This window comes from Eptesicus fuscus, chromosome 1 (assembly GCF_027574615.1).
Source record: "Eptesicus fuscus isolate TK198812 chromosome 1, DD_ASM_mEF_20220401, whole genome shotgun sequence".
NCBI classification, from domain to species: Eukaryota; Metazoa; Chordata; class Mammalia; order Chiroptera; family Vespertilionidae; genus Eptesicus; species Eptesicus fuscus.
The window spans coordinates 130,993,625-131,019,433 of NC_072473.1; the positions used below are offsets into that span (position 1 = coordinate 130,993,625).

At 56.0% G+C, this 25,809-nt stretch overlaps 2 protein-coding genes across 7 annotated transcripts in view; both read right to left on the reverse strand.

The window, feature by feature from the left end:
* Window positions 1-253: 253 nt before the first annotated feature.
* UBA1 (ubiquitin like modifier activating enzyme 1) lies at window positions 254-20,174 on the reverse strand. 3 transcript variants are annotated; one of them, XM_054714291.1, is made up of 27 exons: window positions 20,112-20,174; window positions 19,304-19,411; window positions 12,770-12,886; window positions 12,583-12,641; window positions 12,301-12,469; window positions 12,066-12,200; window positions 10,984-11,090; window positions 10,114-10,204; window positions 9,866-9,998; window positions 9,257-9,354; window positions 9,025-9,171; window positions 8,725-8,901; window positions 8,494-8,598; window positions 8,321-8,401; window positions 7,837-7,992; window positions 6,302-6,467; window positions 5,982-6,178; window positions 5,172-5,236; window positions 4,743-4,938; window positions 3,993-4,067; window positions 3,702-3,891; window positions 2,559-2,647; window positions 2,183-2,275; window positions 1,861-2,052; window positions 915-1,016; window positions 712-812; window positions 254-564 (listed from the first exon to the last, which is right to left on the reverse strand). In XM_054714291.1, the coding sequence occupies exons 3-27, from the start codon at window positions 12,884-12,886 to the stop codon at window positions 429-431; spliced, it is 3,177 nt and encodes a 1,058-aa protein (XP_054570266.1). In that variant the 5' UTR covers window positions 19,304-19,411; window positions 20,112-20,174; the 3' UTR covers window positions 254-428. The 3 variants fall into 3 exon arrangements, with proteins under 3 accessions (XP_054570266.1, XP_008151227.1, XP_054570268.1); XM_008153005.3 differs by lacking the exons at window positions 19,304-19,411; window positions 20,112-20,174 and adding an exon at window positions 17,045-17,239; XM_054714293.1 differs by lacking the exons at window positions 19,304-19,411; window positions 20,112-20,174 and adding an exon at window positions 15,090-15,166.
* Window positions 20,175-23,165: 2,991 nt separating this feature from the next.
* RBM10 (RNA binding motif protein 10) overlaps window positions 23,166-25,809 on the reverse strand; it is a 31,628-nt gene continuing 28,984 nt past the window's right edge. For all 4 annotated transcript variants that reach the window (XM_028127662.2, XM_028127664.2, XM_028127667.2 and 1 more), the window contains 7 exons: window positions 24,836-24,985; window positions 24,677-24,742; window positions 24,395-24,583; window positions 24,233-24,307; window positions 23,832-23,938; window positions 23,627-23,756; window positions 23,166-23,498 (listed from right to left, as the gene is read on the reverse strand). In XM_028127662.2, coding sequence (XP_027983463.2) covers window positions 23,373-23,498; window positions 23,627-23,756; window positions 23,832-23,938; window positions 24,233-24,307; window positions 24,395-24,583; window positions 24,677-24,742; window positions 24,836-24,985 — 843 coding nt within the window. In that variant the 3' untranslated portion in view covers window positions 23,166-23,372. The remainder of the gene's footprint in view (window positions 23,499-23,626; window positions 23,757-23,831; window positions 23,939-24,232; window positions 24,308-24,394; window positions 24,584-24,676; window positions 24,743-24,835; window positions 24,986-25,809) is intronic.

Sequence of the window (25,809 nt, forward strand, 5' to 3'; positions counted from 1 at the left end):
GAATTGGAATCCAGCTCACATAAATTGGACCCAGGTACCTGTTCTCTATGGCCTCACCGGTGCCTCCGCTTCTTCCTAAGCAGGGAGGGAAGGAGGAAGAAGGTGGCAATTCCCACATTTTCTCTGCCCAGAAAAGCTGGGGGTGGGTTGGGGGGGTAGGGGGTGGGAGTGGGGTTAGCTTTTTGGGTTACCATCTGAACCAGGCAGCTCCAGGAAGTCCTTTCCTTCCCTGGAACCAGCAGGACATGCCATGTCCGAGTTAATAACTGTTTATTAGGATTCAAGGTTCTGAACAAGGTAGGAAGCAGTGGCGAGAGGGATCAGGTCGGGGGATGAGGAGGGAATACCAGGCTTGGCTAGCTGGGCCACTGCCACAAGTCAAATGGGAGCCCCGGGCGGGAAGGGCTCTGGAGGAGGGGGGCTTGGGGTCAGCGAATGGTGTATCGGACGTAGGGGACCTCGACATCCTCGCCGCTCTCGTCGTTGCAGCACAGCTCAAGCACCAGTGCCCGCACATGGCGGCCCAGCTTTCGCTTCGACACACGGCTTACGATCTCTGTCATCCTGGGGGCAGGGGAGCAGAGTGTCAGGGAGGCAGAAGGGGGAGAGAGGGAGGGCAGGCAGGCAGGGGGGGGGCGGGGGGCAGGAGCTGAAGGGTGGTGAACAGGAGTGGGATAAGCTGCAAGCTGAGGCTCTGCCACCCAAACTCACGGTTGATCCAACCGTTCCTTGAGCTTGGCGGCTGGCATGAAGAAGGAATAGAGCATAGACACGCCCTGGGACAGCATGGTGATCTCCAACTTATGCTCTGTCTGGGGGAGGGAAGGGGGGGTGGGGGTGTCACAAAGGAGGGCAGGCCAGTCACATGCACACTCCGCCTCTGTGTGGGGTCAAGAGGGAGGAAGGGGCCTCACCTTGAAGTAGTCAAGGAACTGTTTGAGGGTCATCTCCTCGCCATTAGGCTGCAGCCCCTGTACCTCAAAGCGATCCCACAACGTCCATTCTCGGGTATAGTACTGTGGGACGAGAAGCAGACCAGGGTGATGGGGGCCCAGCCCCATCACTCTCCCCGCTCCACTCATGCAGGGACACGCTAAGCAAGATCACAAGCCTCGTTTGTCCAAAGCTCTCTTGTGGCTTCCGCCTCACCCTAAGCACTGAAACCTTATGGTACCTGACAAGGCCCTACGTCACTGTGGGCCGCTTCTCTATGCCTCGCCTCACTCACTCCCTGTGCTCTAGCGCCTTCTTTGTCCAACAGGCCAGGCAGGCACACGGCTACCCCTGCAGAGACTGGTCCCGCTGCCCGAAATGCCCCCCTCCCAGAAACCTGCCTGGTCGGTCCCTTCACCTCCTTCAAGTTCGGACTCAAACTTCACCTTTTCGGCAAGGTCTTTGGTGGCCATCTCACATTTAAAATCCCAAACCCAACCCCTTATCACCCGGTACTCTCAACTTCCTAGCCTGCTTTTTTTTTTTTTTTGGGGGGGGGGGGTGGCTCAAGAAATACTTAAGTGAACTAATAAGTGAATTTATTAAGTGAATTAATAAACGAAGCAAGTAAAAGAACTTAGCATAGTAAGCACCTAATAAATGCTCGTTGCTATTATTGTAGTTATTAACAAGCTCCTAGCAAACATCCCATCTTGTCTGAGGGCTCCCACGGGCAGAATGAGACCAGTGCTTAGCACACAGAAGGTACTCAAATACTTGAGTGAATAAACAAGGGACCCACAAAAGGAGCAGCTACACCCTGACAGAACCCCCCCGCCCTGGCAAAAGCCTGGGGAGCAAACCAGAGCCAGCTCTAGAGAGGAACACCCCAACCACAAGCCCACCTCCCCGGAAGCAGACCCTCACCTGGTGACGGGGTGCGGGCAGGGGTTCAGAGAAGGCGAAGAAAGGCAAGGCCAAGTTGAGGAAACCATTCTTATAGGAGTCCAGCCTTCGGTGCCCCTGAACCACCTTGTAGAGCTCCAGGCACACGAGGCCCACCACAGCTGCTGTGGTTGTGGCGATGGCTGGGATGATTTTCCCTGCAATCAGCTTGCTCTGTGAGGCAGGAGACATCCAGGAAGGTGGGAGTTATAAGGAGGCGGCGGTGCCCAGCCTATAGAAGGGATGGAATGCAGGGAACGTAAGCCTGGGAGGGGGGGGACACAGCAGGTGTGGGTCCCCTCACCTTGTGCCGGTCTGCAGCGGGAATGTCATAGTTCTCTGCCCGGAGGTTGGATGCAGCCACAATGAAGTCGATATGGAAGTTGGTGTCGTCATCCTTTTATGGGCAGGGGGAATACGGAAAAGATAATGAGGATCGGACGAGGAAGAGGGTTCCTGGCCTTTGGGGACACTGCAATTACCTGCCGGGCTCTCTCGGATCACAAAGGCATGGCTGGGAACACTTATTTGTTCAGGGCCGCATGGAGAGCCTGTGATCCAACCCCTACGGAGGCCTGGGGCCGCCTCCAGATGCCCAGAGATCTGTTCTGCCCAGCCATGTGTGCTTAGCCCCCACCCCCACCCCCACCCCCCGCCTGCCCAGGGTCCCCACACAGCACCTTCTCAAAGTCGATGGGGTACATCTTGAACCCAGGGAGCTTTTCTGGACTAGGCAGTGTGGCCTTGAGCTCCTCCAGACGGCCGTCATCTGCAGGGAGAGAGAAGACACAACAGCTCCTTAGGTCCCAAGCCAGGGTCCGAGATGAAAACAGAAGCCCAGGTTGGGGCAAAAGGTGTTCACATAGATAAAGGATTTGAAAAGGAAAGCCATCCTGGAGGAGGGGCAAGGGGGAGGGTGAAGCAAGGCAACGGAGCACAAACCTGAAGACAGGAAGTGTGTGTGTGGGGGGTCAAGATCTCTAGAGAGACTATGGAACTTAAATGATGTCATGAGAAGAAAGTGGAGATCCGGGTGGGAGAGCTGGAGATCTTGGGGAGCATGTACAGAGAGGTGGGGAGACATGGAGGAAGAGACGGGCAAGGGGGGGATGCAGAAGATACACGAAGAGGAAGTTGGGGGGGAAATGTGCAGACATGGATGTAGAGGAATGATATGGAGGGGGAGAAAGAAGACACGAAAAGGGGGGAATAGAGGCATGTAAGAGGTTGAGACAGGTGGGAGACTTTATATACATTTTACAAATACCCCATTTACATACGAGAAGAGGGTCAGAGAGGAACATGTGGGGGTATATGTTTGGAAAGGAAGATGGGCGATGGCGAGAGACAGAAGACATATGGAGAGTAAGGGGGAGATGGAAGGGGGAATAGCACAGCTCCTGACCCATTACCTCTGGAGAGAGACAGATGGAAGGGAAGGGCAGGTGGATAAATACATAGACCAAGGGTCAGCAAACTAAGGCCAAGGGACAAAAACCATTGGTGGATATCCTATCTCCACCCCGCCCCCCCATGAAAAGTTCAAGAGGAAACAATACTTTTTCTTTCAAGGTGGATATGCTCAGAACAAGAAGACATAAACAGGCAGCTCTCCTGAGGGCTAGCGAGTGGTAAGGGAGAAGGAGTAAGGGAGAATATGTCCTAACCAACCCTCTGCGTTTCAGGAAGGGAGTCTCGAAGGAAGGTGTGGGGAAGCCTCAGGCTTTGGAGTCGCAGAGCAGAGCCAGGGGCCAAGGACTGGTGGGGAGGCTGAGCTGGGCAGGGGACAAGTAGGATGGTGACGCCTAGCCCCAAACCCTCACCAACAGAGGCACTGGCGCTCTGCAGCTCCTGGTCAGAGACGTGGATCTTGACGCCAGACTTGGGGGTGAACTCGGGGACCTGAACGGACTGTAAGAGTGTGGCCACGGCAGCTCGGTCCTGAGAGCCTCCCAGTCCGTAGGTCTGGGCGAACAGGTTAGCGGCAGCCATCACGTAGTCCAGATGCAGGGGCTAGGAGAAGGCGGGGCGCAGAAGGGGGAGCACGTGAGCCCTCATCTGGGGCGTCTCTGCCTCCTTCTCCCCCACCCACTGACCCTGAGGAGGAGACTTACATTGTTGACATCAAAAGTGAGTGGGTGCGGACATCGTTTGGGTCCAGACCAGAAGGGAGCTCCTGAGCTTGTGAGCTAAGGGAACAGAGAGTTTTGAGGAGCAGGACTGAGAGGGGAGGACTCTCTAAAATCCTAACTCCTCACCTTGGCCCTGACTCAGTACAGCTTGGCACGCACAGGGGGCTGGCGTCAATCATCAAAGACCCAGACCGCAGGGTCCTGGAGCTGGAAGTTCCAATGCCAGGCTGAAGCGGGGACCTCGTGGAAAAAACTACCACCAATTCCTGGGCATTTGCTTTGTGCAAGACACACAGGCATTCAATGAACGTTTATGGATTGCCAAACGCTGCAGAAACGTAATATCCGTCAATGCCAGTAAGTCCTCACACGAATCCCCACGAAGCAGGCACTGTTATCCCGACTTCACGGAGGGGGAAAAAAGCGAGGTGCAAGGAGGTTATGTGACTTGCCCAAGTGCAAATGGAGCTGGGGTTTGAATCCGCGCAGCTTCCTGTGCTCTCAACTCCAAAATGTCTCCCCCATCATCCCTGCAGCCCTGCGAGCCGGTATGACTCGGCCCACGGCACAAGTCTCCTGCTCAAAGGGAACGGAAAAAAAAACTAGCTCCCCGGGCTTTGGGGCACCTGCCACAGTTGGACCAACGGCCGGGAGGAGCCACGTGGTTGGGGGGCGCCCACAGCAGGTTCTTATTTCAGATTTGGCCAAAGAGACCTGGCAGGTGGGCATTACCTGGTCAGGAGGGAAGTTGTGCAGCAGCTGCCGGATGTTGTTAGAGTACTGGCTGTGCCAGTGGTGGCAGGCCCAAGTCACACAGTCGGCCCAGGTCTGTGGCCGCTGCAGCAACAGGCTGCGCTGCAAGGCCTCCAGCACCTCCAAGGGTTGGGTGCCCGCCAGCCGCAGGGTCCGCTCCACAAACTTGGGGTCTCTATCAGGAATTGGAGTGGTCAGAGGGGCAGGATTACATAGCGGCCCTAGGAGTGGACTCCAGGGCAACCCCACTTGCTCTTCCGAAAGCTAGTCCTGACCCGCAGTGGTATGAAGCCCAAGCATTCACTAGTGCACGTGATGGGTCCCTGGTGCTGGGTGCTACTGAGGAAAGCAGACAGGATGCCTTGGCTGGTAGGCAGGGGGAGGAGCAAGGGGGCGCTGGGTACTTACGTGAGGTATTGGTTGACGTTTTCTGCCGGCTGCTTGAAGAGGCCTTCAAACTCATCTCGCGCCCACTGCAGACAGAGCAAAGGAGTTACTTGGGGGCGATGGCCGACAGAGTGGGTTTCCAGAGACACTGGAGAAAGACCGTCGGTGAATAAATCACATACGAAGAACACTGCTCTGGGAGAAGGAAAGCCCCTCAAACACTGCTCCTAAACTTCCCCATCCCCCCCACCCCTAGGCACCTCAACTTAGAAACCCATGAACCTGCCCTTGGCGCTGGTTACAATCGTGAATGTAACCACTCACGAATGGAAAAAAAGTATTCCTAAGCTCCCTGTGCCTTACTTGATGTTATGTCTCAATTACAAAGAAAATGTCAAGGTTGAGACTTTGTATGTGGAAATACAACCTCCCTTTGCAGAGGCGCACTGAAGTGTCAGGGAGTGCGGTGTCGTGGTGTCCGTGACTTACTTCAGCACAAAGGAAAAAAAAACACCACATAAATCTAAGTAGAAAATGTGACAAAACAGGAACAACTGTTAAATCTAGGTGACGAGTGGTATCTGAGCTCACCATCCTACTCTTCATACCTGTTTACATGTTGACAAAATTCTAAGATAAAAGTTAAAAAAAAAAAAGAAAAAAAAAAAGAACCAACCAAGCTAAAAACCTAGGCTGCCGGATAAGAAGCGAAGGACGAGGGTTTGGAGAAAAAGCACATCTTGTGCTTGGGCTTGCAACCCCTAAAGGCCAGGGCCCCGGGTGCTGAGAGGCAGGGGGCTGGCTCCCCTCCCGCCCCCCGCAGCTGATCACCTGCAGGGTGTGCTCGATGGCGTTGGGGAAGTTCTTCAGGGTGCAGATGGGGATGGACTTCTCGGGCGGGTCCTGGCTGGAGCTGTACGACTCTGTCAGGAAGGGGATCACCACCTGCACGTTCCCCTTGGTGCCCAACGTGCCCGACTCCAGCAGTGGCTTCCGGTAGTACACACAACGGCGGTCCATGTACATGCCTGGGGGGGGGAGGGGGGGACATCAGGAGAGGAGAGGAAGACAGGCACCCCCGACACACACACACACACACACACACACACACACCCCTCCCCTTGACCTCCTTCCCCCGCCTCCAAACTTACGGGCATCCACGTTATCCAGGGCATTGGCCACCCCATCCAGGTTCTGAAAGAAATCGTCGTCGTAGATGCGCTCCGTGTCCGGGCCCACGCGGTTCTGGTGGCTGGTCACCCGGATGTGCGGGTTCATCTGGCGCACAGCCGCGGCGGCGGTGTCCGACTTTAACTTCTGGCGGGGGCGAGGGCGGGAGCGGGGAAACAGACCTCAGTTCTTGGTGCGCTCACCAAGCCAACCTCAGGAGGCTGCCCGGGTTAGCCGGGAACAGTCCGTGACCATGGCCACACGGCTGGGGCCGTGCCGAATGTGGCAGGGGCTCGGTGGAAAGGGAAGCAGTGACCAGACGCCGTCCGGAGGCAACAGGCGACCCGTCTGGTCTCTTGCCTACACAACATCTACACAACAGCTCCCAGGGTTGGGGTACAGCCCCCCCCCCAGATAAAACAGGACGTAAGCACACAGATAAGCAGGATGCTCTCAAAGCCCCAAGTCAGGTCCTGTCCCTCCTCTGCTGGTAACTATGCCCCAGCACCCACCTCCATTGGGGATCCAAGGAGCTGGCCCACTTTCTCTAGTCCCTCCCCCTCCGGATCATGGTCTGGGCACTAATCTACTCCCTCACATCCTTTTGAGTCTGCAGACCCTTCTTCACCCACTGTGATCAAAACTGCAAACCCACGTTTCGCTATTTCCTTGGCACAGCACTTATCGTGAACTAGGACGCTGTCCCCCCACAGAAGGCTTCCCAGCTAAACCAGACCCCCGTAGAACCCACCCAGCCCCCACGTATGCAGAACAGAGTGAACCTCGCAGGCGTCAAGCACTCCCCGAGGAAAGGCCTGCTGGCAAGGCTGGCCCTCGGCTGGCGTCTGGGAACCTGGATTTGGGGAGGGTTCTCACCATTCCTGATAAGGAGGCTCTGTGCGCCTAGACTACTTATGCAAGCCACGTGGTTTGTGCCCCAACACCTGCTTTCCTTCTGGAAGTCGGCAACGTGGGTATGGGCCCAGCAGAGGGTGCCTATGTGAGCAGCCCACAGTCCAAACCCTGGGTGCCGAGTCTCCAAAAAGCTCCTCTGGTTGACAGCATTTCCATGTTGCAAACTGGCTACTGGGGGGAATGAAGCGTGTTCCTGTGCGACTCCACTGGGAAAGGAGGCTTCGCCCCAGGGCCCCTTCCCTTTGCTGATGTTACTCTGCATTCCTTGGTGGAAGAATTCATAGCTGTGAACACGACTGACTATATGCTGAGTCCTGAGAGTCCTCTCCGTGAGTCACTGAACTTGGGGGTAGTCTGGAGGACCCCCCACCCAACAAACTGTCCCAACAGCCCTGATGAGAGGTCAAGGGGAAAAAAAAAACCCAGATGACAAATTGTAGATTCAATGAAGGTTGCTCCAATCAATGTCTGTTGAATGAGTGACAGAGAGAAACTAAAGGAAAGAAAAAGGCGGAAAGGCCTCCTTTCCAGAAAGAACGGGAACAAAGAACAGGAGGAACGTGAAATGGAAAAACACTCCCGCCCCCCCACCACAACTTACCGTGACATCCCAGGGCCGGAACAGAAACTGTCTGTTCAGATTTGACTTCTCAATGGTGTCCATGTCTGTGACGATAATTTCTCCGCCCTCCCCACAGCCCAACCCAATCATGGTGAAGTTCTTAAGCAGCTCACAGCCAATGGCTCCCGCACCCACCTAGGAAGCAGCCAAGAGACACAGCCTGGTTAGTGCAGGTTAGCTCGGAGTCACCCATCACTCCTCACCCCCCCTGAACACAGGAGGAGCCTGGATGAGGGTCTAGTGCCACATACCTAAGTCCCACCAACCAGTCATGTGAGGGAGGCAGCACCAGAGGGGGGTTAACAGAAGGCTGCACAAGGCTTTCCCTCAGGACAGGGAACAGCAGAAGGCATGTGAGAGAGGCACAAGAACCAAAAGACCCTCCCTCCGGAGGCAGGAGACCCCTGGAGAGATGGCCACAGGCCAGGAGAGGGGAAGGGAGGTGTCCGGGGGGACCACTCACCAGGAAGTACTTCTGCTTGCCCAGTTTCTCTTGCATGTCTGAGCCAAACACGGCCACCTGCCCGTCATAACGGTTCTGGCGCTGGGGAATGAGAGGGGGAGAGGGTCAAAGAGGAGGGGCCTTACCAGAAGTGCTCCCCAGGGGCGCCTTCCCCATGGGCCACACTCACATACCGGGAGGCACTTGTCTTCTGTGAGGGCCTCTCTGTCCTCAGGGAGACACTCCAGGGCATCGAAGTACAGCCACTGCATGATGGGCATAAACTTCCCAGAGCAGGCCTGGGAATCGGGGACGGGAGGGAAAGTGGTCAGTGGTTCAGGGGGGCAAAACATAGAACAGCGAGTGATGGAGTCAGGGAGGTGCCTGGCCTCTCCCCCGCCCTGCCATTCTCCCCCTCTGCTGACCTTCATGACCTCTTGGGCAGCCAGGCCCCCAATGAAGGCATTGATGGGTGCCAGGTCCCCAGCAGCCACATAGGCCAGCTTGCGGATGAGGTCCTCGTCCAGACTCTCCTGCTGCACTCCTGGCAGGGCTCGGGCATTCACTGCCTGGGCTAAGGCCACCAGCTCCGTGGCATCCTCCTGGTGGGGCAGAAGGAACCGAGAACGCACCTCTCAGACCACTGTGGGTAAGGGGGGGGGAGAGGCGGAGAGGCATGGTGGGCCTTCGGTGCCAAGGTCACCTGCCCGGGCTCACGCACCCACCTCATTGTGGGGCCGAGGGGGCTGGCCGTGCTGAGCACAGAACTGGTGAAGGGCCTGGAAGCCGATATGCAGCTGAGCAGGGCGGGAAAACTTGGCGAAGTCCGTCATCACGAAGTCAGGCTCTACCAGGGAGGCCAGCAAAGATTTCTGTGGGAGGCGGGACATCAGAACCAGAAGAGAGGAATGGAGATCCCGGAAATGCCCAGAACCGCCCCTGACCCTCCACACTCACAAAGCTGATCTTCTTAGGTATTTTGACCTGACTGACGATCCCGCCACGGATATAGTCAGAGAAGTTGGAGGTGTCACAGATACTAAAGGTATAAGGACCTGCGGGACATGGGGACGCGGTCAGGCGGCCTCCCCTCCCGGAAAGCCACAGCACCCACAAGCGAAGGAAAAATCCACTCATGACCTAGCGCAGACATCAGGAACCATCTCTCCTCCACCCCAGGTCCCACGTGGACATCAGGAACCGTCTCCCTTCTGCCCTAGATCCGGCTCTGAGCCCAAGAGACCCCGTGTCCCTGACCCCAAGTCTACCCTGAGAGACATTCCCTTCTCCCTGTCCCAAGCAGCTCAGACACCAGGGGATCCTTTGACCTGCTGTTCAAGTACCAGAAACCTTTCCCCCTCGCCATAAAGACCAGGGACCTAATCTCCCCGGATCAGCTCAGACCTAAGACAGCATCTCTCCCCCACGCCCACCCGCTGCGCTGGGACCCCTAGGGACTGTTTCTGGTTCAACCCAGCCACCCAGACTGTTTCTCATTCAATTCCTCTCGCTCAGAGCCCAGGGACACACCTGCTCTCTTCCAATTCCCCAACGGCCCTGGCTTACCCAGGACTTTGATCTCCATGGGCTGACTTCCGTTGAGTTCAACCATGCCCTGTACTTCTGAAAAGGAGACAAAGTCGCCACTCTCAAACCCGTGCCGGGCCTCGTCCAGGCAGGTAACCACACCAGGGTTGTCCTGGTGAAAGGAAGAACGGGTCTTCAGAGGCACGCTTCGGGTCACGGGCGCGGACAAGAGGGCGTGCTGCTGCTGCCCACCTGCCGGCCAGGACCCCTGAGGCTGGCCTCCTCACCTTGGTAATCATAGAGACCATAGCACTGAGTGGCTGCTCCCCATTGGAATCGGTGAGGATCATTTCCTCTCCGAAGTCACAGAAGAGTTGCCTGCAGAGGGGACAAACGGGGCTGATGCCCGAGTTCCATGTGGAGGGGGGCCCCATATGTCCCTCCAGATGCTGCAAACACTTGCTGAGCAAACTCAGCCCATCCCTGCTGGGAAGCGGGACGGGGTTCTTGCCACATGGGGAGGTGGAACACACAGAATCGAAAACCCGGGCAGCTGCCCTGGCCGGTATGGCTCAGTGGACAGAGCGTCGGCCTGTGGACCGAAGGGATGCGGGTTCAATTCCAGTCAAGGGCATGCACCGTGGGTTGCAGGCTCCTCCCCGGCCCAGGCCCTTGGTCAGGGCACGTGCAGGAGGCAACCGATCGATGTGTTTATTTCACATCGATGTTTCTCTCTGCCTTTCCCTCTCTCTAAAGATCAAGGGGAAAAATCTTCTCGGGTGAGGAAATAAATACATAAATAAAACCTGGGTAGTTGCCGAAACCGGTTTGGCTCAGTGGATAGAGCGTCGGCCTGCGGACTGAAGGGTCCCAGGTTCGATTCCGGTCAAGGGCATGTACCTTGGTTGCGGGCACATCCCCAGTGGGGGGTGTGCAGGAGGCAGCTGATCGATGCTTCTCTCTCATCGATGTTTCTAGCTCTCTATCTCTCTCTCTTCCTCTCTGTAAAAAAAAAAAAAAAAAAAGAAAAAGAAAAAGAAAAAAAAAAAAAAAAACCTGGGTAGCAAATGAAACCTGGGTAGCCGAGGGCAGTGAGAGCTTGGGGGGTCTTGACCTGGGCCGGGTAGGGTTTGGGGGAAAAGGGTGGGGACACTCACCCAAACAGGCCTCGCGTGTCTGCCACCACCAGCTTGATGCCACGACTGTGACAGAACTCACCCACCAGCAGCTGGTCTTCCAGGGGGCTGTTGGTGAGGACCACCACCTGTGGGCAGGCCGAGAGGCGCAGGCTCAGCGGTGGGAGTCATTGAGGAAGGCTGGTGGGAGGGGTCAGGGAGGGCTTGGAAGGCTTTGCGGGTTCAACTCTTTCAGAGATACAGAGTATCTACTATGTATCCGACTTAAGAGCGGTGAAAAGGTGAAACCCGAGTTAAGAGAAATCCAATCCCTAGGAATCCCTAGAACACACCAGGCAAAGTAAAGAGGCAGCTGGGAAGACAAGAGTCGCGAGAACATGACTCATTCACTTGCCAACACCCGCTGCTGCCTGCCTACAACCCTGCCATGCCCTGTGAGACGCAGCAGAGGCAAAACCGTCCCAGCCAAAGTCTGAGCTCACTCCTGCCACACCCACTCGCTCCCGATCCTCAAGGCGATGCCTGCTCGGCCACCAGCCTGGGGACTCTGCTCTCTGCCTGAATGGGCAACCCTTTCCCACCAGGGTGAGCTCCTACCCCGGCACCTCAGGGTGCCATGGCAGTGCGTCCTGGCTGCTGGGACACCCCAGGGCCGAGTCTCAGCTCCCAAGGTTCCTCTTTCCGGCCCGAGTTTTTTTTTTTTATTGAAACCAACAACCAGGTGGCTCTTATCACGTGCCAGCTGCTATGCTAAGTGGTTAGCCCTCCCCAAAACTCCATGAGGTTGGTTTTACTACCACACCTGAGTCTACAAACAGGAAAAAGTAAGGCACGGATTCAGTGACCTGCCTGAGGTCACACTGATAGAAGCAGAGATTCACGCCAAGACAGGCTGGCTCCAGTAGGTGCTATGTCCACATGCCCCCCCCCGCCCCCACTCCCCAAAAGGGAGGTCTAGGAACTAAATCCTGCCTGCATCCCCGAGATACACCGCCGGCAGGAAACCTGGCACACGGCCCGTCCAGTGAAAACACTGGACAGATGCACACGCCAGAGGTGGGCCCTGAGAGAAGTGGGCAGGGGGCTGGGGGGGCCTGAGGTACCTGAAAGCTGCTAAGGAAGTCCTCAACGAGGGGGCCCGTGTAGGCACTGACAGGCACGTAGCTGTTGAGCTCAGCGAGGCGGGGCTGGGAGACCTCAGCCCGGTTTTTACCAATGTCCTCCTCCCGCAGGTAGAACTGCAAAGTAGAGTGGGGGGGGGGGAGTGAAGTGGCTGCGGAGCCTGGGGGGCGGGGGGCCGGTGCCCGGGCAGGGGAGAGAGGGGTCAGGAAGAGGTACCTGGGAGGAGAGGTCAGCCCACTGGGCAGTGCCTTGGTCATGGAGGGTGACAGCCTTGACCCCGCCAAGGATGATGTTTTTGGCAATCTCCACGCCCAGCCCCCGCAGGCCTGATACCAGCACGCTGGATGTCTGCAGCCGCTTCATTGCATCGTGGCCCAACACGTATCTGCCAGGTTAGGGGGGGGGTGGTGGGCAGCAGGGGTCAGGGCCTGGCCCTCCTGACCACATCCTCTCAGAGCCCCACCCCCACCCGCTCCATCCAACCCAGGCCCCACGTACAGCTGCCGGGAGTAAAGGCCCTCATCTATGTCCGCTTCATTGCCGTTCTTTGCCATTCCCTAGGGATAGAGGGCAAGAACAAGGTCAAGGATACATGACAGTCATCGAGGGTATGGACAGTGATACAAAGTATCTCCCGCCCCTCCCCCCCCCCACACCTGCCAGGTTCCAGGAAGAAGACACTCACGTTGGTTGGCACCGAGGACACTTCAGACAACACAGAGTGGGCAGAGGAACAGTTAGAACCCGGCTTTGGATCAGGCCCGGACACGCGACGTTTCTTGGACAGCGGCGAGCTGGACATCTGGATGGAAACAGGAGGGTCAGGTGGGCCCGCCGAACACGCATGTGTCTGCGGATGCGTGGCGACTGCGGGGGAAGGGAAGGCGTAAGGGCCAGTAGCTCCAGATTACAGGAGGGGACAGGTACGGGGAGCTGAGGCGACTTTGTCCAGGGTCGCACAGCGAGCGGAGCTAAGGTCTGAACCCCGGTGGGCTGGCTTGCAATCCATGCTGCTGACCCACCAGGCCGCTGGCCGTTCTCCCCAGCCCTGCACAGCGAGGGAGCCGCCACTCCTGCAGGGTGAAAGGAGTTAACAAGAATGTGCTTCTGGGGAAGTCAGAGGCGGGATGGAGACTCAGGTCAGCCTGCCACTCCTTATCAGATGGCATTTAACCTCTATGCGCTCAGTCCCCTCACCTGTAAAATCGGGTTGATAACATCACTTACCTACCCCACGGAGTTGTGGAGACAGAACACAGACCAGAGAGCCTGGCCCAGAGCAGGTGGGCAAGAGCGAGCAGCCATTCTCCTCTCCCTTAACCCTGGCGACAGGGGTGTGGGAGGGAGACACGGCTCGGACATCCATCAGGGTGGCCTGACGGCAGAGAACCCGGTTCCCAGAGGGGCTAAGGGAGGGGTTTTACAAAGCCCACCCGCTCCCCTTCCTCCCAGCACAGCTCTGGGAGATACCCAGGCCAGTAGGTTAGCAGGGGGCGAAGACACCCCCCAACCCCAGCCTTGTCTTCACGGAGTCCCTGAAGCAGGTTAACAATGGTGAGTGCTAATTAGAGCCCTCCCTGGGCTAATCATCATACTAAGTGCTTGACACTTTGTTCTCAGGGCACCCTCATGAGGTGGGAGCGCTATCAGTCACATTCCCTAACTCACTGCTGAAGGGGAAAAAAAAAACTCGCATAGGGACTGAGGTTCCCACATGGAATGTCCAAGCTGGACCCAGGCCAAGATCTGCTGTGCCTGAGGCCAGGCTGCCTCCCTGTGTGATCTCGTTGAGTATCTTTGCCAGACAAACGCCAGACAAACGGGAAAACCTGAGGTTATAGGGCAAGTTCACTTGCCTGAGTGTCACACGCTAGGTGCCAGAGACAGAACAATACAGATGGCTGTGGAAACGAAACCCAGGGGCGGGGCCGGTGACTGGATGCAGCCGCCCCGGAGAGTCATTTCCCCTCGCCTCTGAGGCTCCTCTAGGCCTCTCTCTGTTCTGCACTGGGCCTTTCTAACACACAATCACACCGAGTACCCCCGCTGCTAACCCCGCTGCCGTAACATTTCATCTTGGCACCTGTCACACTCGAGTGCTAAGCAAGATGACAGGAGCTCCCTGCTATCTCCCCAGGACTCAGCTGCCTGTTAGTCAGAGTAAAGGGCTTTGTCTAATCCTAACAATACCCAGGGACCCGATAACCTCAGGCCCACATCACAAAGAAAACAAAGGCCCATCACCTGCCTAGAGCTGGTGGGACTGTTTGCCAAAGGCTTCCTGGGGGGACAGAATGGGGACCCAGCTCAGGGCCGAGGGCCCAGTGCTAAGGGATGAGGGGTGAGGGAGAACCCAGGAGACATGGCTAAGGAAGAGATGTGGCGAATTAGGGAGAAAAGGCAAATCATAATTTTCCCATTTACTGACTCTCTGCCCTGGGGAATCACATTTCCTCTGAGCCCCCTTTTCTCCCAAAAGTGGGGACAAATGGAAATGTCCTCAAGGGGCTGCTGGGAAGGTTAGAAAAAAATCAAGGTCTGTGGGCAGAACTCGGTGATCTGAGAACATAAGCAAGCTCCTCCCTTGGCACATGCAGTGGCCTGCATTACTTAACTCCTTGCCTTGTCACTCACTGGTTTGCTTGTTTGGGACACACCATCTCCCAGCTCACGAAACCAGAGATGAATCGAGGGCCCGAGAGGTCTTGAATATCCTCACCTTCGACCTCTGGACCCCTAATGCTAGCAGCAAGGGCCTGAGCAGGTTTGGGTTCATTGTTCTCGAGTGAATTTCAACTGCAGAGGTTTGCAACAGGCCAGTCTCCAGGCAGGCAGGCAGAAGGGGGTCTGGGCATAAACCCCAGGGAGGGGCTAAAGATCCCCCACCCCCAACACAAAACTGATAGCCTTTCTCCCTCCACATATGCTCAGACCCCCATCAGGACGCAAACACTATCCGCTGTTCAGCAAAGCTGAACTGGGGACTCGAGAGTTTCAGAACTTGCCTGAGGTCTCCAAACTGGTGGTTTTGAAGCCTGCGCATTCTCTAGCACTCAAACCAGAGAAGGCCTGAGGTAGGAGTCCTGGAGCAGGTTTGAGAGTGGGCAGGCACAGGGTCAGGTTATTAGGATGAACCTAGGGCACTGGATGCTGGGGCCTGTTAAGCCTCCTAGGAGGGATTAACTGAGAAGTCCCTAGGAACATAAAAGAGAGGAAGTCAGGAGGCAATTGTCTGAGTCCAAGGAGGCTCCGAGGAAGGGGATGTTAGAAGCCCTGGGGGCCAGGTGGGACGGGGGCGGGCCAGGTTGGTAAGACTCAAATTATTGAAAAGGGGGCTTTGGGGAAGGGCCAAGGAATGACAGGGGAGGTCCCCAGAGGCTACAAGAAGGTAGAAGGGAAGCTGCTGGGGTTATGGGTGGGGGGGGGGGGGTTCTGGGGTCACCAGAGGCTGCAGGAAAATGCTGGGGTCTGGGGGGGAGGGGTATTTCCCATCAGGAGGATGCCGGGGTCCTGAGGTTCTTTTGGGGGCAGGTGGCAGAGAGAAATCTTTGATAAAAAAATAAGGACTTGCAAAGACAAAGCATAGGGGCTCTCAGGGGGAAGGGTGTCTTTGCCATCTATGCCAGAGTCCCAGGAGGCGAGGAGGGTGGATGCTGAGGCCCAGGGTGGGGCTGGGAAGGGATTTCTACAGCAGCATGAAGGCCTTGTTTAGATCTCATCAATACAGGCTAGGGCTCACATCTTCTCCCAGGGGGTAGAAAGGAGAGGCTAAGCCCAGATGGTTCTGGACCTAGAAAGTTCAGTAAGCAGATACTGGCTAGGTCACCATGTGGGGTTGGGTTTCTCTGACTGATTATGTGGGGTCCTATGGAGGCTTAGAGAGCAGAGGCTGAGAAGCGGGCTTTCTCCTCTGCTGGAGAAGTGGGACCGCTGAGGGGAAGGGACATCTGACCGTGATGTGGAGTCCTGTGAAACTGAAAATGAAAGCTGAGGGCCTCGGACTGCAGATGGTGCCGACCTGGGAAGGTTCTAAGGGTAGACTCTGAAGCCGGATGGGAGGCTAAGGGATCTGGAAGAGAAGCTGGAAGGCTGGTTTGCTTCTGAAGGCAGAGGCTGAGCTGAAGGGTGGGGTTTGAGAGGCAAGTCTCTGGTGGAGGGGGCCAGGAGCCAGCAGGGTCTGCAAGGGCAGTTGCTGGCATGGGGATCGCTGATGGAGGACTCTGTGTCTAAGCGGATCCTCGCTGGTGCCTGGTCCCCTGGGAGGCTCTGAGGGAAGCTACTGGGGCTTAGGTGGATCTGATGGGGGAGATGCTGGGGCCTGCAAGGGGTTGCCTCTTAAGAGAACACTGGGATCGTGAGAAAGGAGGCATTCCTTTATAGCGATGGTTTCTAGGCGCGGGTTCTAGAAATTGAAAGGAGGCGCTAAAGGTAAAGGCTGAAAGGACCCTCTGAATAGAAGCGCTGGCCCCTGAGGGTTTCTGATGGAAGACGCTCGGGCCAGGGTGGGGTTGGGAGACCTGCGATGTGGAAGAGGGGTCTCTGACATGAAGGCCAGGCCCGAATGGTCTTTCATAGGGTCTAGTCCCCTCGGAAGCTCCGAGAGCAGAAAACGGTGTGCGCGCGGCGCGGTGTCGGAAAGAAGATGCTAGAGAAGGATCTTAGACATGAAAGCCTATGAAACCCTCCCTCCCCAGGGTCTGGCCCCTCTCGGAAGCTTGCGAGGGCAAATAATGAGGGTCTAGGGATGTATGAAGGGTGATTCTCGAGAAGGTCTTTTATACTTGGCTGGTCCCTTACGGGAAATGTCGACCCCGCCCCAAGATCGGCCCCCCATCCACCGATCCCCAGCATCCCCGATCGGCACAGTCCGCCCCAACATCGGCCGGGCCCAGCGCTGGCCGGCTCCCCTCCAGTGCATCCCCGAAGCCCTGCCAAGGTGCTGAGAACAGCCATTCGTTACCAATGCCGGTTCCCCGGGTCGCGCCGCCGCCAACTCCTCTAGGAGCCGAAACCGAGCTCGGCCGCCACCCTCCTTCTCTTCTTCCCCGCTGTCTGGGCCGCTAAGAGTCGCCGCCGCCTGCGCCGCCTTCTCCTCCTCCCCCGGCTGTAGTGGCTGTGCTCGTCCCTGCCACCTCCTTTAACTCAGCAGCCGACACAAGATGGCGGCCGTTGAGCGCGAGGCCGGAACAAAACCTTCGGCCCCACCCCCAGGAACCCGGATGCAAGTAGACCGCGCCCATTTTGGTCCCTGCCCGTCTGTGACTCATTCAAAGAGGAACAGCTCCACCTGGTGGCTACTATGGCACTCGCGACGAAAACAGGTAACACACACCACGCCCCATTGAACCTGAATAATGAATATGTTGCCGTTGCCATGGAAACCAAGAAAGGGCATCACACACACACACACACACACAGACACTTCCTGATCGTGAATTCTGCATGAGGCCAGGGGGTTGGTGGACTAACACCCGGCAACCAGAAAGGCAATGTTAAAACATGAAGCCACGCCTCACTGCTCATGAATAATGAATGACCTTGCAGCAGCCCGGAAGCCAAGGAGACCGAGGCCACATCTCTCATGAATAATGCACTCATCCCGGTGGGCTGGAAAAAAAGGGACAGGTCCGCCCTATTGCTTCATCGAACACCCTGTAAGCAGGGAAATAGGGCTGCTACAGGAAAAACACGCCCCCCCCCCCGCCACCCCGCCCTCGCTCATGAATAATGAATAACGATGCTGCAGCAGCTTAACCTGGAAACTCGGGGAGGTCAAGAAAGGTCCCACACACACTTCTCATGAATTATGCATGAGGCTGGATGGACAGCCCTGCCCAGCAAGTAGGGATGAGGATACTCCGGCACCGGCAATAAGACCACTCCTTCCTGTTCATGAATAATTAAAGACCAAGGATCCGAGCCACGGGGGGAAATGGACTTGCCTCCGCCCCACCCCTGATTAACTGCAGGTGAATCAGGGCTGCCTCGGTCCAACCAAATCCATACTCACCTATGCTTTTGACAGGTGCCTCCGTTTCCACAGCTGTAAAATGGGGATAGTACTCACCTCATAAAGGCAATGTGTGTTATCAAAATTAGAGAATAGAAATTATGGAATGAGTTCAGGGCAGTGCTGGCACAGGACCCTTAAATTGATATATAATATATAAAAATGTAATTATATATTAGTACAAAGGTCAGATGTCCCTCCCAGAAGGACAGTGGAATGCTAAGGCCACCAATGTCCATTCAATAGGTAGGGCAGACTACCCGATCATCGGAGATAAACCCTGGGCACACAATAAGCACCCGACACTGTCGAATAACAACAGATCCCATGAATACATACGGTGGCTCCTGTGGTGTTTCCTTTCCATGCATGGTACCACCGATCAGGAAATCGGTTCCTTCTTGTCCTTCAGGTCGCAGCTCAAAGGTAACCTCCTTAGAGTTCCTAAACCCTCACAAAACTCATTCCTACCCACGGAGGACTAGCTGTGTGACCTGGGGCCAGACAGTTCACTTATCTGGGCCACTGTTTCCCCACCCACGGAATGAGAACAGTGACTTACCTTGCCACGGAGTTTCAATGAGCAAATATGCAGAAAGGGCTTAGAACAGTGCCTGGCACATAGTGCTATATGACTGGCATCAGTAGTAGTACCATTAAATTGGGGAGGGGGGGGGTCGATTCTAGCATTTGATTAAAATTACAGACTGGAGCTAGACTGGTTAGGTTTGAATGCTGGCTCAGCCACTCACTGACTGTAACTGCAGGCAAATTACTTACCCTCCTGGTGTCCCAGTTTCTTCATCTATTAAATGGGATAATAATAAGCTACCTCCTAGGACTGTTGTGGGGATTAATGGGCTAATAAAGCGCTAAATGCATGTAAGCTAATCTGATCAGCATTTCGCCTATACCTATTTTTCAGGCTCACAGAAAGATTTGCCAAAGATCACATAGCTGGCAAGGATCAATGGGATTTGAGTTCTAGAGCCTCTGTTGATAATCTGGGATCAGCGGGTTTATAAAGAAATGAACCACGTCTGAGGGAGGCCTCGTCCGTTCCCTAGAGGAAAGATTTTTCAATCCTGGAGACTCGACGGGAAAGCGAACAGTGGATCATGTAGATGAAGCCGCGTAAGCCACGCCCCCTCGTGAATTATGCACAACGCCCCTAGAGAAGCTTACGGAAAACTCGGGGAGCTTACTCACCTTTACGATTTATCAATGAGTTCTAGTTTGCCAGAAAGACTGTAGAACGACCCTTCAGCATGCTCATCCAACCCTCTTGAATAATTCACAAGTCATACTTCCAGCGCACTAGGTGCAAAAGAGGCAAAAGTGGACTTCCTAACAGCCCCACCTCCTCATGAATAATGGATGAGGCCGGGCTAATGAAGGCTCGGTGGAACCCGGTCCCCTCGGGAAGCGCTTAGGGCTTCAGTGCCCCTTCCACAGTACGGGCTTGGGGCCCCTCTCCCTACCAACTTGTGGGCCCCGACGTCTCAGTCTCTCTGCCCCCGGTGCCCAAGCACGGGGGGACCGCACCATAGAACCAGAGGTCACAAAGGCCACGGATACCCTTACAATGCCACGTTGGTCCCGAACGTTCCCACAGTCACCAGGACCTCTCCTGAAACAAGCCATCCCCAAATTCAGCCTTGGCTTCAGGAACCTCAAATTTCACCTATCCCCTTAGGGAGCGCCCCAAATTCTGCCCCGTGGAGAGAGTACCCATCCATAGACCCTAAAGGTCTCCTCAAACATCCTCTTAGACCCTGTCTCTGGGGGGATACATACATCCTGCCTCCGAGGGATACTCCCTAGAACAGACTCCCGCATCCCACCTCGAGTCCCCGAAGATCACTTGCTTAGGGTCCCTCTTAAAACAGCCACCCCTAAAAGCCACCCGGGGCCCGGAGCCTCTAAACATGCCCATTGGGGGTTCCCCGAAACTGAGACCTCCTCCCTCAGATGCTGTCCACGGGCTGGGGAGGGGGGACACCGTGTTCTAACTCACCCCCTGCGTCGAGCGGAAGCCTCGCCTTCCTGCTGGAGATGAGCCGACGCCACGGGGCAACGGAAGACCAAGGCAGCGCCTCCGTCGCCCAAGAGAAGCCAGAGTTTGCGCGGAGCTCGAAAGCGCGGGGCCTTGGGTGCCTCGGTTGGAACGTACCACAGGCGCTCAACTCCGAGGGGGTGTCCGCCTCAGCGCCCGCGCCGTCGGCGGCCCGCGTCAGACCCAAACGCCCCTGCGGGTTGTGGTCCTTCCCAGAGGCGCGGGGCATGCTGGGAGTAGTAGTCCGGCCCAGCTGGTGCTGGGTGCACGTGGTGAGCATCCGCGCCAGAGTATTGGAAAAGTAAGCCTGAACTGGGGAACTCTGGGAGCGGTGCTCTGGGGCGTGGGAAAGGGCAGCGGAACGCCCTTCCATCAGATCGTCCCCTTCTTATTTCCCCCCCTTATTTATCCTCAGAGATCTGCCCTGGTACCCCATGTGCAGCAGTCGCGGGACGCCTCCCAGAGAAGACGTCATGTGGCAAGTGAGGCCCCTGTAACAGGAGGAAACCATCCCAGATAGCGGGGACCTCAAGTGCGGAGCCCCGAGGTTGCAAGTTGCTGTAAGGTTTGGGGACAAGCACGAAAGTCTGTAGCTGGAGAGGCGCGGGGAAGGGAGGGCACCGTGAGATAAGACGGAGGCCGTAACAAGTAGGGCATTGTAAGCCAGACAGAGATGGGCGATCCGGGGAGAGCTGGAAGAGGTTTTCAGCGGGGGAGTCACATCATACAAACCATCTGGCTGCTCTGTGTGGCGAGAGAAGAAACGAAGGAGGAAGGTGGAGGCAGAAAAACCAGTGGAAAGGCTACTGCCGGTCCAAGAAGTGACGAGGGGATCAGAGTAAGATAGCCGATGTGAGGAGGGAGCACCCTAGTCAAGACATGGAACCTGCCATGGCCGGTGCTCGGTTGGTTGGAGCATCCTCCTGCACACCAAAAGGTTATGGGTTCCACTCCCCGTCAGGGCACATACCTAGGTTGCAGAAGGTCCAATCCCGGGTCCGAGCCCTAGGCTACCTATGTGAGGGGGTTTCCCCTCACAATGATGTTTCTCTTTCTCTAAAATCAATACAATCTTATCTTCCGTCAGGATTAAAAAGATATGGAACCTTTTCATTATTCCGGAAAGCTGCCTTGCAATCCTTTCCAGTAAACAAACCCTCTCCACCTCTATCCTACTCTGTCTGCTATCGCCATGTGTTCCATCTGATTGAAAACTCCACTCAAGTGGACTCATATACTTTGTATTCTTTTTGTGTCCTTTCCCCGCTCAATGTGTTTCTGAGAAGCAGTCATGTTGTATCAGTACTTTGTTCCTTTTTATCGCCGAGTTGTATTCCATTACATGAATAGACCGGAATTTATCCATGCTCCTCTTGTTGCCTGTTTGGGTTACCAGTCCCGGGCTATTACGAATACAGCTGCTATGAATATCCATATAACAAGTCCTTTTGTTGACGTTTGCATTTATTTGGGGTAAACACCTAAGCATGGAATTGTTAAGTCATAGGGTAAGTATATGCTTACCTTTGTATGAAACAGCCAAAGTTTTCCAGAATGGCTGTGCCATTTACTGCTGCCAGCCATATAGGAGAAACCTTTGTTGGGGCCCCATGGGGACAGCCCTGGAGAGGATGGGGCTAAGGGGAGACCCACATGGTCCTGGGGGTGACTCCTGGGACCTGGGATTGGCAGGCCAAGCTTCTCTCTCCACTCCTTGGGGTCATCAGCCCTTCAAGGGCACAGGGCCTACTTGTGTCTGATTGCTCTTGTTATCCACTTGGAGATGCCCTAGGGCAGTGGTTCTCAACCTTCCTAATGCCTCGACCCTTTAACACAGTTCCTCATGTTGTGGTGACCCCCAGCCATAAGATGATTCTTGTTGCTACTTCGTAACTAATGTTGCTACTGTTAATGAATCGTAATGTAAATATCTGTTTTCCCATGGTCTTAGGCGACCCTGTCGCGACCCACAGGTTGAGAACTGCTAGCAAGGTCGCCTAAGACCATGGGAAAACAGATATTTACATTACGATTCATTAACAGTAGCAACATTAGTTACGAAGTAGCAACAAGAATCATCTTATGGCCGAAACCGGTTTGGCTCAGTGGATAGAGCGTCGGCCTGCGGACTGAAAGGTCCCAGGTTCGATTCCGGTCAAGGGCATGTACCTTGGTTGCGGGCACATCCCCAGTAGGGGGTGTGCAGGAGGCAGCTGATCGATGTTTCTCTCTCATCGATGTTTCTAACTCTCTATCCCTCTCTCTTCCTCTCTGTAAAGAATCAATAAAATATATTTAAAAAAAAAAAAAAAGAATCATCTTATGGCTGGGGGTCACCACAACATGAGGAACTGTATTAAAGGGTCGAGGCATTAGGAAGGTTGAGAACCACTGCCCTAGGGCCGTGGTCGGCAAACTGCGGCTCTCGAGCCACATGCGGCTCTTTGGCCCCTTGAGTGTGGCTCTTCCACAAAATACCACGGCCTGGGTGAGTCTATGTTGAAGAAGTGGCGTTAGAAGAAGTTTAAGTGTAAAAAATGTGGCTCTCAAAAGAAATTTCAATCGCTGTACTGTTGATATTTGGCTCTGTGGACTGATGAGTTTGCCGACCACTGCCCTAGGGCCTTGTCCCAGACCCAGGGAGGGCCAAATGCAGTGTAGCCTTGCCATTACAGAAATGCCCCTGCAGGGTGGCAAGGCCAGGGGACGGGGTATTCAAAATGCTGGCTGTGACCCTGGTGGACCTCAAGCCTGACGGTGCCCTGGTGATGCTGGATTTCCTGGCACAGCAGGACCTTCTGGCCCTGGCCGTGGTGAAGGGCTGTGACCAGAATCTTGTGGGTTGGGGCACAGGCCAGAACCGCCCCCCCCAACTGAGCTGGTAGTTACCATGTACAGACACTGAATGCCATCACTGCCACCCACCTCGGCCCCTTCTCCATCTTTGCGGATGCTCCTGTGTCTGTGTGGGCCACAAACAATGCCGCGACACGAGAAAGAGACATGCAGGCTGTGGACTTTTCAGCTTTTATTACAAAAAGAACTTGATCCTAGCCCAGTTTTCCAACAAGTCACCAACTCAAGAGTCTGACTTGGTCACGGCCTGTCTGGCTGGGGAGTGGGCTGGTGGACAGGCGCGGAGCCCTGCTCAGAACAGCAGACATTTCCTTCTTCCCGTCCCGGGCTGGTAGGAGCAGATGTAGAAGGAGCTCTCCCAGGTCCTCACTGGGCCTCGTTAAAGCGGGTCACCATTGTCTTGTGCAATGTTTCCTTGTAGGACTCCGTGGAGGTGACCCCGTAGGAGCTGCCTCGGGCACCCAAACCGGAGCCCCGCACCCGTGTCTGGGCCTGTGTGAGGAAGGCAGACTGTGTTGGCTTACTGGCAATCATCCCCTGGGGGGGCTGGGGGGCTGGGGGGCAGGCGGGGCTGCAGCAGAGAGAAATGGGGGATGGGGATGGGATCACGGGAGACTCACCTCAATGGGTGTCACAATGCCCTGCTTCTTGCGACCCAGGCCACTGCCCTCTTTCCAGCCCATGGCCTGGAGCATGCGACTGCCGATGTTGTCACTGCCCAGGCCGTCCCGCGTGGGCTGCTCAAAGTCTCTGCGGGGGGCAGGAGTACAGTGTGAGTGCCTGGCCTGCTGGCCCCAGGCCCCCCACCTGGCCCTGGGCACTCACACGGAGGCGGCAGACATGCCACCGTACTTCCTCCTCTTAGGCTCTGGTGGCTCAGGGATGCCGTATTTCTCTCTGCGTTCGGCTGCCCGGTCCCGGTACTTCATTTGCTGCAAGTTTGTGTGTGTGAGAGAATGGGGGAGCTGGTCACTACTGGCGGGATATATGGGCATCGATGGGGGCGGGGGGGGGTCCCAGGAGGAGGATCCAGGTGAGGCAGGCAGTACACTGTGGGTGTGAGCAGCCGGCATGGGGGGATCGGGAGACAGCCTCACAGGGACAGGATGCGAGATACCTGATGGCAGCCGGGCTGTTCTCGGCCGAGAACTTGAGCACCAGCTGCCCGAGGGGATGGACACGGCAAGGGACAGAGGGGATGGAGGCTAGGATGGATCACCCCTCACCTCCATGTCGTTCTTCTCAAGTGCTTCTAGTTCATTTTCTGACAGGTGTGCTCGCCGGTGGATCTCAAGGTTTTGCTACAAGAGGACAGGAGGAGTGAAGCGGCCGGGCCGGGCCAGGCCGGGCCCGGACCAAGGTTTTCCTGCCACACCGCCCTCTGTCACCTTGTGGAGCCCGGAGAGCTGCTGGTGCCGGATGAGCGCCTCCTTGCTGGGGAACTGGCGCCGGCAGAGCAGGCAGGCCAGCTTCTGCCAGTCCGTGAGCTTCTCTTCCCGCTCCGGGCCCCCTCGCTCCTGCTCCTCCTCACTGTCACTCTCCCCGCTGTAGGCTGCCACCAACCCTCGGGGTGGGCTCTGTAGAATGGGCAGGAGGGCACAGGAGGTCAGGCCTGGCAAGATCAGAGGCACCTGACCCCCCCCCCCCCACTTCCTGGCCTGGGCACTCACTGGGCGGTCGTCGCTGGCCAGTTTCGGGAGGTCCATGCTGGTGTGCTGCCTCTCGGCGAGCGCTCCCTGCGGTGGAAGGACGCAAGTTCAGGGACGCCGCAGGGACCGGCGGGGTGGTAAGATGGGGGGAGGGGTGCGGATGGGCGGCCACAACCGTACCTTCTTCTCCAGGATGGCATAGCCGGCGTCTGCGGTGGCTGACTCCCGCCTCTCATCGTCCCGCAGGGAGCTGATAGGCTGGAAGCTGTTTTTGAAGTTTTCTTTCTGCTTGTTGAGACTGCGGGCCCAGCGCTCCATGTCCTTGGCGATCTAGGGGGGAGGGGGGGGGGAGGCGCTCAGAAACCCAGCTCCATGCCCCACCCTGCCCTGCACCTCAGGCAGGTGAGAGGGGCAGTGCTGAAAGCTCGCATTTCTCTGTCACTGTCACCGATGGCCATCAAGCCCCTCTCCAGCTGTGCGCCCATTCTCCTGACAGACACCCGCATTATTATGTTCCCTGTGTTTTTTCTTTCTTTTTTTTTTAAAATACATTTTATTGATTTTTTACAGAGAGGAAGGGAGAGGGATAGAGATAGAGAGCTAGAAACATCGACCAGCTGCCTCCTGCACGCCCCCTACTGGGGATGCGCCCGCAACCAAGGTACATGCCCTTGACCGGAATTGAACCTGGGACCCTCCAGTCCGCAGACCGACGCCCTATCCACTGAGCCACACCGGTTTCGGCTGTTCCCTGTGTTTTTTCATTTCGCCGTTCTAAAATGCACAGGATGGCTTTCTCTTGTCTATAATTTTTATTTACATCTGATCTTTTGCCACATCCCATATTATATTGTCCCCGCCCCCCCCCCACACACACACAACACCATTTTTAGAATTGGCCAGATTGCCAATTTCTTGCTTTTAAGGCCTGCCCTCAGACTGTCACACTCTCCCTATACACATGGACAGTGAGGTCCCCGCCAACTGCTCATACACAGAACACCGCCGTGGCTGGTTCCTGCCCACCCCCTGCTGGGCCGGAGTTCTCTGGAACTTATCTACATGCAGACATGGACACCCCCATGCTGTGAGTGGGGTGCGCCCCAAGGTGTATGCAGGCCCACACCGGCCTACACTCCCACCAGCAGTGTGAG